Raw genomic sequence first — 15,582 nt, forward strand, 5'->3', positions numbered from 1 at the left:
GTCCCTCTCTCTCTCTCTCTCTCTGTCCCTCTCTCTCTCTCTCTCTCTGTCCCTCTCTCTCTCTCTCTCTCTGTCCCTCTCTCTCTCTCTCTCTCTCTCTCTGTCCCTCTCTCTCTCTCTCTCTCTCTCTCTGTCCCTCTCTCTCTCTCTCTCTCTCTCTCTGTCCCTCTCTCTCTCTCTCTCTCTCTGTCCCTCTCTCTCTGTCTCTCTCTGTCCCTCTCTCTCTGTCTCTCTCTGTCCCTCTCTCTGTCTCTCTCTGTCCCTCTCTCTCTCTCTCTCTCTGTCCCTCTCTCTCTCTCTCTCTCTCTGTTCCCTCTCTCTCTCTCTCTCTCTCTGTCCCTCTCTCTCTCTCTCTCTCTCTGTCCTCTGTCTCTGTCTCTCTCTCGCTGTCCCTGTCTCTCTCTCGCTGTCCCTCTTTCTCTCTCGCTGTCCCTCTTTCTCTCTGTTCTTATTTATTTAATTGAAAAGATACAGTTTACTTCTGTGCTAATTTCTCTAATTAGTAATTTGAAAATGCCTGGCTCGGACACTCCACTCCAGGTCTTCATGACCTACCAAATGGATGCTAATAAAATAATAAAGACCCGGTAACTACCTACTTGCTCCCTTTTAATAATCGCAGACTTTAATGATGACCCCTTCCCTTCTTTTATGATAAGCTCTTATTTTTCCAATAAAGAAGGGGGGCAATGAACCCTCACAATGCAGATCCTATTGACCTATATCACTGTCAAATTAAATCCTTAAGGTGGAACTAAACCCTCCAATCATTTAGTCAACAAAACTACCCTCTTAGCCTCTGTTTGATCTGTAGGTTCCATGGTGCTGCACATATGATTAGTTCTGATTTATCATTTGATGAGTTTAATTGAGAGCACAAGCAAATGTGACCTTTATAATTCACAACATGCCTTGAATGTAACTGAGAAATTGTTAAAGATACTTGCATAACTTCTAACAGTCCGACATCCACAAAGTTCCTCGCACGTGGCGGCATCTACTCCCTGGGTTCTTCTGGGTGTCAGTCTTTGGCTGTTTTGATTGTTCAGCGGGGGTGATATCAGTCCTGCGCATGTGGATTAGTGCAGTCATCCTGGCACAATGTCATCCCAACACACTGTGGCATATACACCCTGCAGAGAATTGCAAATAGGCAGGTAAGTGTACTTTTATTGCAGCAGACACCATGCATGTCTTCTCTGCAATAAATATCCTGTTTTCAATTTCCTATTTTTTTTTTTTCTTACATTTAGTCCCACTTTAAATATTGATTTAACTTTCTCAAAACAAGTGAATAAAGGCATGCTGTAAATGATAGCTGTCACAGATGCTTGTGCTGTTGACTGAACTGTCAAGGGTTTCAAGTGTAACTAAACTGATCAGTTAACCAGTTTCCCAGAACTGTTATATTCAAAACATGCAGTGAATAACTGCCACAGTTGCTTGTACTTTTAACGGAACTGTCGAACTATCAAATGACTGATGTCATAGCTGAATAGCTGATCATGTGTGCAGTATCATGGCAGTGGCAGATCAAAGGCTAAGGTGGTAGTTTCCATGGTTGTAAAGGGTAGAATAGTTTAGCCCTGCGTAAAATGTATACTTCTTTCAGAGTAAAAAAAAAATCATACCTGTGTTTTTGTATGTATGTTAGGTTTGTTTTTTGTTTTGTTTTTTTTTTTTTATCGGATATATCTACAAGTTATTATATTCTTACAAAAATTACATATTTTTCTTCACTAAGGCTTTGTTTACACCTATGCAGGTGTGTGCAACTTTTAATGTGTCTTGCTTATGGCAGCCCATTCTTACAAAAGTGCATGACCCTTTTTTTTTTGTTTTGTTTTGTTTTTAAATTGCACTAAAATGCATGGTACTTTCTGTGTTGTGGTGCCATTTGCTATTGATGGCACCGCCATACCCCTAAAAAAGGCATGTACTTTTTTGGGGAGTTGCAGGAATGTATATGATTTTCGTATGTTCCTGTAATGAACAAATGTGGGTCTAGCATAAAGGTTGATATTGTACCATTCTTCCTATGCTAAATGGGTACTAATGTAATTCTTAAAATCCAAACCATGATTACATTTTAAATTTGGTGGACACTAAATCCATCCTAGTAATGCAGTACATAGTACGTTTTTGTTTTTTTTCTATTCCTTACCTGCAGTGCTTTGTCAGTGTGATAACAGCTAGAACTAATTCAGTAAAAGATTTTGTGATCTTTAATCATGCCATGTACCTTGCTTTCCAGAGGGCGAAGAAGAGGACGATGATGAAGAGGAAGAAGGCGAAGAGGAAGAAGACATAGATGAGGAAGAAGATGAGGATGAAGAAGAGGAAGAAGTGGGAGAGGATGACGATGAAGATGCAAGCGAAGATGATGATGTAACAATAGTTTTTATTCGTTTTCATTCACATTTATTTAACCACTTCCGGGCCATTCACAGTACATATACGTCATTATGTTGACGTTGTATACCATGGTTATGACAGCAGATAACTGCCATATACCCTGGTATATTTTTACACAGTGGGCGATCCTCTTTCAGATAAAAGTGGTCCCTGCGGGGTGGGTTGCCATGAGATCATTTTTTTTATTGGCGGCGGGAGAGGTGAAAACAATCCGACCTTTTGGACTAATTGGCAGGAAGTCGAGTGGGGGCAAGATGGCACGACGTCAAACATCACTTCCGCTCTCCGGCCTTAAGGCCTCATGCACACGAGAAGCTGTTAAACTCGTGTTCAGAGGCAGTTGGACACTTTTTTCAACTGCCCCTGAATCCATTCAATGTTATCCTATGTGTCCATGTACACAGTCTCGTGTTTTTTGGCGTTTTTAGGCAGTTGCGTTTAACCTCGTTTTTCCAGAAGCAAAAAAATGGGTTCAGACGCAAAAGTTTTCCACGTTTCAGATGCCAAAAAGCGGCTAAACGCCGGTACCGCGTTTAGCCGCGTTTGCGTTTTATAAGTGTTTTTTACAACCCCAATTTGTGGCCCCATATCTCAGGGTCACGTGATGCTAGGAACCCCAAATTTGGTATGCAAACACAGTGGAACTAGCATTATAACATATCCAAATTTCGGGTTCCTAGCACAAAGTGACCCCAAGATATTGGGGCCCCAAGTCAGGTCACAAAATGTCATTCTCTGCTGCAGAAAAGTGCTTGACATTTTGCGACCCCATATCTCGGGGCCACTTAGTGCTAAGAACCCCAAACTTGGTGTGCTAACACTAGTGGACTAACACTATAACATATCCAAATTGGGGTTCCTACCACCAAGTGGCCCCGAGATGTGGGGTCCCAAAATCGGGCCACAAAATGTCATTCTCTGCTCTGCAGACGCTTCTAGACGCAAACGCGGCTAAACGCGGCATGCAAACTCAGCCAAACGGGCATTTCTAAATGCTGGTTTCAGCTTTTAAAAAATCTGTGTTCAGCAGAGTTTGCACCAGCGTCTCTGTGCATGAGGCCTAAAGGGCCCATTTTTTATTTATTTATTTTTATTTTTTGTGTAAAAGTAAAATGACTTTATTTTTTTACTTTTAAGTGTAAATGTGACATCTGAGGTCTTTTTTGACCCCAGATCTCGCATTAAGGAGGCCCTGTCCTGCTTATTTCTATTACAAGGGATGTTTACATTTCATGTAATAGGAATAACAGTGATCAAATTTTTTTTTTTTTTGGGAACCGTGTAAAAATAAAAGTTAAATAAATAAGGAAAACCTTCTTATTTGCGGTGTTCAAACCACACGCGAGGTATTACCAGGACCGTTCGAGCGAGAACAATAATAAAGCTTCACTTGTGGAGATTTTTAAGTACCGTAGTTTGTCGCCATTCCACGAGCGTGCGCGATTTTAGAGAATGGCACGTTGGGTATCAATGTACTCGGCGTAACATCATCGTTACTGTTTTACTTTATCTTTTATTTTTTTAATTGCATTTGTAAGATCGCTGCAAATACGGTGTGACATAAAGTATTGCAACAATCTCCATTTTATTCTCTGCTAAAATATGTGTGTGTGTATGTATGTATGTATGTATGTGTGTGTATGTATATATATATATATATATATATATATATATATATATATATATATATATATATATATATAATGTTTGGGGGTTTCTAGCAAAAATACTGATTTTAACTTGTAAACAACAAATGTCAGAAATAGGCTTGGTCCTTAAGTGGTTACATTTCCACCAGTTTATTGTACCAGTATCAAAGTCCAACTAAAAATTTTAGTTTTATTTAGACTTTAGCCCTTTTCTGACAAGCTCGTTAATGCCTGGATACCCAGACCAAATTTAGCAGCATTCACACGCATCAGTTACCTTGACAATAACTTGAAATTATTAGCAGAATTATTGTCACCATGATAAAAGCAGCATCAAAATCATTGATATGCTTTAAAAGCTAATGGACATCTGCACCTTGTTGGTAACAGTGGCCTAAGGTATCTTTAAATCTATCTACTGTAGAAGTACACAGAAATGCATTTCCTTGTATTACGTTCAGCAGGAGTAAGTAAAGAATTCCTCCAAACTATTTATTGGTTGGCATATTTCTTATTGTGGTTCAGTATCATTCTGTGTACCTGGGTATTTTCCAGAAATCATTGCATCCTGATATGTAAAGAAAATACTTGCACTATAAATAACTTCCAGCAGTGAATTAATTGGACCTTGGGGGCCCTGGTTGGGGCCTATTTTATACCTCTCCCCATGCCCCTACCAGTTTAATAGAATCATTCATAAGTAAAGGTTATTATTATTATACAGTATTTATATACCGCTAACAGTTTGCATGGTGCTTTACAATCTTGGGGTATAGGTATCTGTGCCTATGAGAATAAGGAGGCTCGCTTACTGCTTGAAAAAAAAAAAAACTGTAACATTGACTGAATTTGACCTAGGCTCCGCTCACACTAGAGTCGCATGACAATGGAAATCACATTATCTTCAATGGTGCCCATTCACAGCAATGCAACTCAGCATGGTGTGATTTCGGAAAAGGTTCCTGTAATATTTTGATGCGATTCCAGTGCAATTTTGGCCATGTAGAATATGCAAACCACATCCATGTTGCACTAGATAATCGCACTGAAAATCAGATGAAATTTGGATTGCAGCAGTATGAACTTTACTTGACTATAAACAGCACTGAAGGGCATTCTTTGTCTTCCTTTTTTTTTTTTTTTTTCCTTTTTTTTTTTTTTTTTTTAACCACCCTCTAAAGAACTGGGGCCACCAACAGACATCTGTTATAGTCCACCAATGATCCCTTCTCATTTACTTGTAGTAAATTCTTGTATTGCTTTTGTATTTAGCCAAGTGATGATAATCAGTTGTTTTGCCATTGAAATCTGCATTATTCATCATTGAACCTCATTTGTCTAAATGCATGTTAAAACTAAAGATAGAAGGGTACTAATCCTAAGCTATTTTTTTCAGGAGGAAGTGCTTGGACACGAAGTAGAAGATGAGGAAGAGGATGACGATGAGGAGGATGATGAAGGTTAGCCTGAGTCATATTTTAGTTTTTCTTATACCAATGTGAGCTTCTTTCCAACATGTCACTCACAGGTCAAATGTTACCAATATTACATAGCTATCTACACTGAAAATGTAACTATTTATTTTTTTTATCTACAATGGACCGACATTTCTCTAACAGGGTCTGACTCCTTTCCTAAGCAATAAGTCTTATTTAACAGTTTGACTACAACAGCTGACAAAGCAAGCTTTCCAATAAGCTCTATTAAAGTGGAACTTTAATCTCCCAATCAACATGGAGTATTTTTAATCCTTATGCTGCTAGCATTAGTGAATAGATAGGAAAGTATATCATATTTTCTTGTTTTAGACTTTTCTTTTACATTTCTGCAGTTACTTCCTGGTTTCTTGCCTAAGTAAATGATGTAATCCATGCCAGGAGGTTTTTTTTTCAGCTAAGCACACTATCCTGCATGCATGGCTGAGCTAAGAGGTGATGGATTCCAGGAAATAAATGCTACATAAATCATTTGCCCTTAATCAAGATGGCTACGGCCAGAAATTCTAGGGGGTTGTTTTTAAAAGTAATTTTTCAACAAAATAAAGCATAGAGACATGGATAAGTAAGTTTGCTTTCACTATTAGGTATAAATGAAATGGTGTGATTGGTTTGTGGTGCTCAGATGCAGTGCAGATCTGCTTTAAATAACATGTACAATGACTGAATGTAGTGGTTTAAAAATTGCCTTTGTTACCCAGCCAGGCTTGAGGCTTTAGCAGATAAAAAAATGGAAGTTCTGCTTTGATGCTTTTTTACAAATGGATTGTATCATATTGCCATTTTTTGCCAATATCCTTTGTTTTTTAAAATTAAAAAAGTGTACATGCAATATAAGATAAGGAAACATACCCAATTGGAGGACTGACAGTCAAACAAAAGAAGAAAAAAACAGCACCTGTGATTAGTACAGCATACTATATTGGCATGTTTAATAAAGCCATCCAAGATCATTGGCTATTTGTGTGCTGCAGTAACCTATAGCATTTACTACGTTTTAATTTTACGGGCATCCAATTTGTTAAAGCATAGGTTCTCATTAGCATTTTGGGTTACTTTTTTAAAGCAGCCATAGCCATTAAAATTCACATGACCTGATTGAATATGGCAGATCTTGTTGTAAGCTTGTTGCAGTTTGATCATTCTTGTTCAGCTTGTTATCTGTACTGCTGTCACACCTAAATGCAGTAAGCCAATCTATCTTAATTACATCATACAGTGGATATAAAAAGTCTGCACACTCCTGTAAAAATGCCAGGGTGTAAAAAAAAAAAAAAAAAAAATATATATAGATATAGATATATCTCTAGAGATATAGATATAGAGATAGATCTATATCTATCTCTATATCTATATCTATATCTATATATATATATATATATATATATATATATATATATATATATATATATATATATATCTCAGACCCTGATAAAAAACAAGAAAACTCGTCCGGGAGGCTGCCAAGGATTTCTGACAAGTACTGGCTGTGTGGTACATGTGACAACTTTCTCCCGTATTCTTCATATGCCTGGGCTATGGGTTAGTGTGACAAGATGAGGTCTTTTCTTACCAAGAAAAACATCTAAGCCTGCCTACATTTTGTTAAAACATCAAGTCTGCCAAAAGCATGTGGGAAAACGTGTTGTGATCTGTTTGGACTAAGATTAAACTTTTTGGTCATTATTCCAAAAAGCATGTTTGGAGCAAAACCAACACTGCGTATCACCCAAAAAACCCAAAAAACGCCATACCCACAGTGAAGCATGGTGGTGGCAGCATTATGCTTTGGGGCTGTTTTTCTTCAGCTGGATTTGGAGCTTTAGTCAAGGTGGAGGTACTTTTGAAAAGTGTAAAATGTCAGTCAATTTTTGCACAAAAGCTTCAGATCCCTGCTAAAAAGTAAAAAATGAAGAGGAATCTCACCTTTCAGCGCAACAACGTCCCAAAGCATACCTCCAAATCAACAATAGAATGGCTTCACTAGAAAAGTTTTGGAATTCCCCAGCCAGAGCCCAGGCCTCTGAATCCAATTAAAAAGATTTGTGAACAGGGGATGCCCTTGCAATCTGACTGATTTGGAGTGCAAAGAAGAATAGGCAAAGAATCCCAGGGCAAGATGTGCCATGCTGATTGACTCCTACCCCAAAAGACTGAATGCAATGAATGAAAATCATAAGGTGTTTGAACAAAGTTAGCAACAGCCTGTTTGTGTCCCTCTATACAGTAAATGGTGTAGGACTTGCCGTGGTGTGCAGCCATTTCTTCACCTGGAATGGTGTGTGTCTCTGATTATCCACGAAAATTCAGGATGCACTTGGCCTAAACCAAAAATTTAAGTTTTTAATATATTAAAAAATATATATATATTCTCAATCAAGAAAAATGCATCCTTTTAAATTCTATTTATGTCTTCACACTGGTCTTTTGCCCTTCTTTTGTGGTGTTAAAATCTTGCTTGCTGCATTTTTGGTCAGTTAAACCGCACCTCCTTATTGAAATGCATTGAAAGATGCATCAAGAATGCATCATAAACGCACCCGTGTTATGTTTTTATGTGGTTTTTGAGTCGCATGGCTTATGAAAAACACACCATGCGCACGTTAAAATCGCATGCATCTGCGCCATTATTGGCACCTTTTTCTCTATGGGCAAAAAGACGAAACCACCATTTTCAACCGATATGTTTCCGCTAGGTTTGTACCGATACTAGTATCGGTATCAGTCCCAATACCGAGTATTTTGTACTTGTACTCATGCAATTGCTCCCGATGCCTAGTCCTAAACCTGGACACTCAGGAACAATCGGTGTGGGGGAAGTTATAATCGTCGATCTCCGTGTGGCTTTCAATAATGCAGCTGAAAGTCTGGGAGAGGAGGAGAAGCACACAGGGAGATCGGTGATTATAACTTCCCCCGCCGCCACACCGATTGTTCCTGAGTGTCCCCTGTATCCTTCTCCGGCTCCCCTCTGTGTTCCTCCATGTGCTCCCCCTGTCCTCCGGTCCCCTTCTGTGCGCTCCTCCAGGTAATTGCATTTACCGGCTCCTTCGTTTTCTGAATGTACCCACATTCATGTAATCACTGACTCTGTGCATTCATAACTGAGCATCGTAAACTGGTTTATGGAGAGGAGTTGCTGTCTCCTCTTCATTCATCTTCTGTGCAGCTGAGGCTGCTGAGAAAGGGACTGGGAAATCTCTGTCCTCAGTCTCTTTTCATGTCTCAAAGGGGAGATGTCGGGTGTCTGTTTAGACCCCTGACATCTCATCAAAGCCCCTCCTACCCTAAGATTGAATAAAAAAAGGAAACATTGTAATAAATATTCTAAAGTATAAAATAAACACTGACTATGCCCCCCCCCAAAAAAAGAAAAAAATTGTAAAATGAAATAAAAAGCTACAGACTGTGTTGCATATTAGTGCCATTGTCACATGACATTAAAAAAAAAGCATCGGTATCGGCGAGTACTTGAAAAAAGGTATCGGTACTTATACTCGGTCTTAAAGTGGTATCAGGAAAGCCCTAGTTTCCGCCAATGAAATTTTGGTGTACCTCCAATAATAATGCAGATTGACACTAAAAGTGATAATCTTCTGACATGCAGTCTGACAACAGAAGAGGGGGGAAAAAAACTATTTGGCTGTCTGGCTTGCAATTTATGATCCCTTAATCTCAGTGTACCAAAAACAGAAATAATCAAACTGATTAATGATCTACAGTGCATCCGGAAAGTGTTTACAGCGCTTCATTTTTTCCACATTTTGTTATGTTACAGCCTTATTCCAGAATGGATTAAATTCATTATTTTCCTCAAATTCTACAAACAATACCCCATAATGACAACGTGAAAGAAGTTTGTTTGAGATCTTTGCAAATTTATTAAAAATCAAAAACCTCACATGTACATAGGCATTGACAGCCTTTGCCATGACGCCCAAAATTGAGCTTGGGTGCATCCTGTTTCCACTGATCATCCTTGAGATGTTTCTACAACTTGATTGGAGTCCACCTGTGGTAATTTCAGTTGATTGGACATGATTTGGAAAGACACACACCTGTCTATATAGCAGGGATATGCAATTAGTGGACCTCCAGCTGTTGCAGAACTACAAGTCCCACGAGGCATAGCAAGACTGACAGCCACAAGCATGACACCCAGAGGCAGAGGCATGATGGGACTAGTAGATTTGCAACAGTTGGAGGACCGCTAATTGCATATCCCTGCTATATAGGCTCCCACAGTTAAACCTGCATGTCAGAACACAAACCATGCCATGAAGTACAAGGAATTGTCTATAGACCTCCGAAACAGGATTGTATCGAGGCACAGATCTGGGAAAGGGTACAGAAACATTTCTGCAGGTCCCAATGAGCACAGTGGCCTCCATCTGTAAATGGAAGAAGTTTGGAACCACCAGGACTCTTCCTAGAGTGGGCCGCCTGACCAAACTGAGCGATCAGGGGAGAAGGGCCTTAGTGAGGTGGCCAAGAACCCGATGATCACTGACAGAGCTCCGGCATTTCTCTGAGGAGAGAGGAGAACCTTTCATAAGAACAACCATCTCACCAATCAGACCTGTATGGTAGAGTGGCCAGACGGAAGCCACTCCTCAGTAAAAGGCACATGACAGCCCACCTGGAGTTTGCCAGAAGACTCCCGAAGGACTCTCGGACCATTAGAAACAAAATTCTCTGGTCTGATGAAACAAAAATTGAACTCTTTGGTCTGAATGGCAAGAGTCATGTGAGGAAACCAGGCACTGCTCATCACCTGTCCAATGCCATCCCTACAGCGAAGCATGGTGGTTGCAGTATCATGCTGTGGGTATTTTTTTCAGTGGCAGTGACTGGGAGACTAGTGGGGATCGAGGGAAAGTTGAATGCAGCAATGCACAAAGACATCTTTGATAAAAACCTGCTCCAGAGTGCTTTGGATCTCAGACTGGGGCCAAGGTTTGTCTTCCAACAGGACAACGACTCTAAGCACACAGCCAAGATAACAAAGGTGTGGCTCTGTAAATGTGCTTGAGTGGCCCAGACTTGAACCCGGTCTGAACATCTCTGTAGAGATCTGAACATGGCTGTGCACTGACGCTCCCCATCCAACCTGATGGAGCTTGAGAGGTCCTGCAAATAAGAATGGGAGAAACTGCCTAAAAAATAGGTGTGCCAAGCTTGTAGCATCATACTCAAAAAGACTTGAGGCTGTAATTGGTGCCAAAGGTTCTTCAACAAATTATTGAGCAAAGGCTGTGGATACTTAAGTACGTGTGGTGTTTTTTTTTTTTTTTTCTTCTTTAAATTTGCGAAGATTTCAAGCAAACTTCTTTCACATTGCCGTAATGGGATATTGTTTATAGAATTTTGAGGAAAATAATGCATTTAATCCATTTTGGAATGAGGCTGTAACATGACAAAATGTGGAAAAAGTGAAGCGCTGTGAATACTTTCCGGATGCACTGTAATGTTATAGGTTTAAGCACGTTTTTTCTATTCCTGGCAAGATAGGGTGTGTGTGGGGGATTAGAGTATGAAAAGCGCTTACCGTATTTGCTTTGATTGGTGGAAAACCATGTGATTTGCTTTCTGTGTGGGATGCTTGCTTACGAATAATCTCTTTCCTTCTCTCCCCCCCCCAGAAGAAGAAATCGGAAAAGGAGAGAAGAGAAAGAGGGAAACGGATGATGAGGGTGATGAGGAGGAAGACTAAAGTTATTTGGGAAAAAAAGGACTTTATTGGATTATACAGTATTGATTGAACTGGCTCCATTCGTGGAATATTGAAAAACAGGCTACAAATTGTAACAATGAAAACAAGCCCTATCCCTGAACACCCAAAAAGAGCCAAAGAGTCGTTACTGTGACATTCCTACAGCCAATAAACCCTACTGGAAGCTTACATCATGGTTTATAGTTAAGTCTCAAAAAAAAAAAAAATATATATATATATATATATATATATATATATATATATATATATATATATATATATATAATATACTCAAAATTTCTCAGCTAAACAAACTGGGTCAATGCTTTTACTATTATGTTGAGGTTCTTAAGGGTTAACAAGTTGAGGGTGTGATTGGTGAGTCATGATTGTCAATGGCTACCTATTCGACATTGGAGCACCATTTTTACTTTCTGTACAACAAACAGCAAAAAGAGGAGAAAAAAAACTTTGTAAATAAAATCTTAACATTTTTGGGTCTGTTTTTCATGCTTTGCTTTTTTCCTAACAGTTCAATATTTTTTTACAGTAGGATGTTTTTTGCGACAACTGCAGATGAACTATTTTTAAGAACATGAGTGAAATAAACATGTTACTATTTGGTAAATCCTAGTTGTATGTTTACATTTCTGAATGAGAAGTAAATAATTCTTAAACATGTCCTATTTTTTCAACTCTGTGTTTTGAACACTTTTTTTTTTCGGTGGACAGTTTTCAGTTACTTAAAGTCTCTGTTATTAAGTTATTTTTACAAAAAACGGGCAAAAAAAGGCACTGAGCCATGTCCCGTAATACAAAAGAGTGATAAAGAAAACAAATGCTTCAAATAGCGCAGGTACAAACAGCGCTTCTTCGTCCTTCAAACTAATGTTGCAGGGCAAGTTGTTTTTTTTTGTTTGCTTTTTAATTACCTTTTTTGGAAGAGATTGAATATGTACACGACACATAAAAATTAAACCCCACGGATGTCACCATGTTTACTACATACATATTCTTAAAGTGGATGTAAACCCGAAATTTTTATTTATTTTTTGATACACTGTAGAGTATAAGATTTCCTATCATTTGAGCCCAGTCTTGTCACAAAGAGTTAATCCATCTCTGAGCAATCCTCTTTTATTGTTCAGTGAGATAAATCTTGACAGAGAAAAACTTTGTCAAATCCTCCCCCTTGCTGTGAGTGACAGGTGATTTACATCTCGTGCACTAGCCTAGGAGACATGCAGTATTTTTTTAATTCCCTCCCCCACTCCTTTCTTCAGCAGCTCTGCAAGGTTTGGCTGTTCCACACCTCAGCATGATTTGGTATGCTGAAGTCATGTGGTTACTTTCCTGTCTTTTCACTGGATGTTAGAGATCATAGCAGAAGTTCAGTGTTAGAAATACAGAGAAAATGCATGTTGACAAGGGGAGTGTAGAGGTGGGCGGGGAGTCTACTGACATCACGACTCCACCCACCGAGCTCCAGACAACAGACCCACCCACAGAATATGCAGTTTTTCGGGTCTCATAACAGACAGAGGGGAGACATTTGACAGGTAAAGAGACATGCAGGAGGCATGTATATCCTTATAGATAACCCCTATGGCAGTAGTTTAGAAAGGATGACATTAGGTTTACATCCACTTTAAAGCTTATTTAAACCCAAAAACAAACCTTAAATATATTGCAGTTTACTAGTCCTTAGATACGGTAGCTGCAATCATTTCCTTTTTTATTCCAAGAATATTTTCAGCAAGTACAGAAAATACCTATTGATCTTCCAGGAATCCTTGTTACATGCTTAAGAGAAAGCACAAACCTTTTTATTGTGTAAACTACTAGTCTTACCAATTCACCATGTCATGGAAATAAAAAATGCTAAGCATGTTTAGCATGTATGACATCTAGGACTGCCCCATAGATCAAAGTGGAGAAAAATGTTTTGACGTGAAGGGACAGCAAGAGTGTTATTCACAGGATTACCAGATCAAAATAAAGTAGATATAGCAAATGCAGCCACCACATCTAGGCACTGGCAAGCTACAATAAGTTAAACTTTTGTTTTTGGGTTTAGATGTGCTTCAACCAGTTTCCGACTACGCATCTGTCAGGTGCACTCTGTGACTGCTGTGTCCATTTGGACACAGCTGATCGCAGTAAAGGGCCAATCACAGCAGTCCTGTACCATGTGATCAGCTGTGTCCAATCACAGCTGGTCACATGCAAACAGACTTGCTGGTTATCGGCATTCCTTTCCTCACACGCTGTGTCTGTGTGAGGAAAGGAGAGCCAATAACTGGCAAATCTGACAGGGCACAGTGAGTACATTGTTTTACACTGATAATCAGGGCACTAAGTTTTGTTTTTTGTTTTTTTTTTTTTTTTTTTTTTTTTTTGTCTTTTCTTTCCCCATTTTGTTTAGCAAAAAAATAAAAACCCCAGTGGTGACTAAATACCATCAAAAGACAGCTTTATCTGTCTCAAAAAAAATGATATAACTTTTCATATGGGTACGGTGTTGCATGACTGCGGAATTGTCATTCAAAGTGTGACAGCTCTGAAAGCTGAAAATTGGCCCACGCAGGAAGGGGGTGAAAGTGCCCAGTATTGAAGTGGTTAAAAAAAATACCATAACTACTTTTTCTCTATGGTGCAATAAGTATTCTGCCTGAATTTTAAACTGAACATATGCTTGCATTGCAGTGGCATTGTACATCCAGGGCTTCAAATATTAGTAATAATTTACACGTCTAAGCCAAACTTACTAGCCAAAAGATGGCTGTCATCTGGAGATGTAGTTAAATATACCGGTAACTCTGATAGAATTATTAAGGGTGGTTTTATAATGTAGTTGGTTTTTAGTGGTCTTAAACTAGGCTTTAATACAAAAAAAACTGCAGATTTTTTGAGACTGCCATTCATTTGGTGTTTATTGGTGTCCAGCAATAGTGTATCTAAAGCCAAACTTGTGTGAATGTGGAAAGGTTAGAACCCTTGTTGGGTTTTGCTGCCCGTGTCCTAGCTAAGGGAGATTCACCTCAACTTAAAGTGTATGTAAACCCCCACATATACACAGTGAAGTGAACAACCTCAGATGATACAGAGGTGAAACCTACGTAAGTTTTTTTTTCCATGTATCTTCATCTTTATCCCTTTCATGACTAAGCCTATTTTTGAAATTTGGTGTTTACAAGTTAAAATCCGTATTTTTTGCTAGAAAATTACTTAGAGTTCCCAAACATTATATATATTTTTTTAGCAGAGAATCTAGAGAATAAAATGGCGATCGTTGCAATATTTTTTATCACCCGGTATTTGTGCAGCGGTGTTTTAAACGCAAATTTTTGGAAAAGGGACACTTTCATGAATTTTAAAAAATCCAAACAGTAAAGTTACCCCAATTTTTTTGTATAATGTGAAAGATGTTGTTACGCCGAGTAAATAGATACCAAACATGTCACCCTTTATAATTGCACGCACTTGTGGAATGGCGACAAACTACGGTACCTATGAATTTCCATAGGCGACGCTTTAAAATTTTTTTACGGTTACCAGGTTTGAGCTACAGAGGAGGTCTAGTGCTAGAACTATTGCTCTCGCTCTGACGATCGCGGCGATACCTCACATGTGTGGTTTGAACACCATTTACATATGCGGGCGCGACTTCCGTATGCGTTTTCTTCGCTGCGCGAGCTCGCGGGGACAGGAGCACTTTAAAAAAAAATTTTATTTATTTATTTTTTTACTTTAAAATTGTATTTAAAAAAAATTTTTTTTTTTTTTACTTTTATTGCTGTCACAAGGAATGTAAACATCCCTTGTGACAGTAATAGGTGGTGACAGGTACTCTTTATGGAGGGATGGGGGGTCTAAAAGACCCCCCATCCCTCCTTTACACTTCAAAGTATTCAGATCGCCGAAAACGGCGATTCTGAATACTGTGTACTTTTTTAAATTCGGCGCCATTGGCGCATTGGTTGTTATACACGGGTAGCCGATCGCCCGCTGGAAACAACGGTACCGGGATGATGCCTGCAGCTGCGGGCATCATCCCGGTATAACCCCAGAAAGCTGAGTACGCATATGTGCGTACGGTCGGCGGGAAGGGGTTAAATATTCTTTAGAAAGTTCAGATCGGATTAGATATTCTCTTCCTGTTCAACACTGCAGTGAAGCCTGGGCATACAGCCAAGACAGCTGATTGGAGGAAAGGCACACATCCCCTCTCCTCATAGGTAGAGACTTTCAGAGCTGATCGTTGAATAGTTCAGCACACTGCTAATCTATTTATAACATTCTCCCCAAA

The 15,582-nt window shown here is 39.1% G+C and overlaps 1 protein-coding gene across 2 annotated transcripts in view; it reads left to right on the forward strand.

The window, feature by feature from the left end:
- Positions 1-11,901, forward strand: part of ANP32B (acidic nuclear phosphoprotein 32 family member B) — a 72,041-nt gene extending 60,140 nt beyond the window's left edge. Inside the window, exons 5-7 of one of the 2 annotated variants that reach the window (XM_073591253.1) lie at positions 2,255-2,388; positions 5,461-5,524; positions 11,206-11,901. In XM_073591253.1, coding sequence (XP_073447354.1) covers positions 2,255-2,388; positions 5,461-5,524; positions 11,206-11,273 — 266 coding nt within the window. In that variant the 3' untranslated portion in view covers positions 11,274-11,901. Of the gene's footprint in view, positions 1-2,254; positions 2,389-5,460; positions 5,525-11,202 lie in introns of both variants that reach the window. The other variant, XM_073591252.1, reaches the window with a different exon arrangement.
- The last annotated feature ends 3,681 nt before the right edge of the window (positions 11,902-15,582 follow it).

This window comes from Aquarana catesbeiana, linkage group LG01, assembly GCF_042186555.1.
Source record: "Aquarana catesbeiana isolate 2022-GZ linkage group LG01, ASM4218655v1, whole genome shotgun sequence".
Classification (NCBI taxonomy): domain Eukaryota; kingdom Metazoa; phylum Chordata; class Amphibia; order Anura; family Ranidae; genus Aquarana; species Aquarana catesbeiana.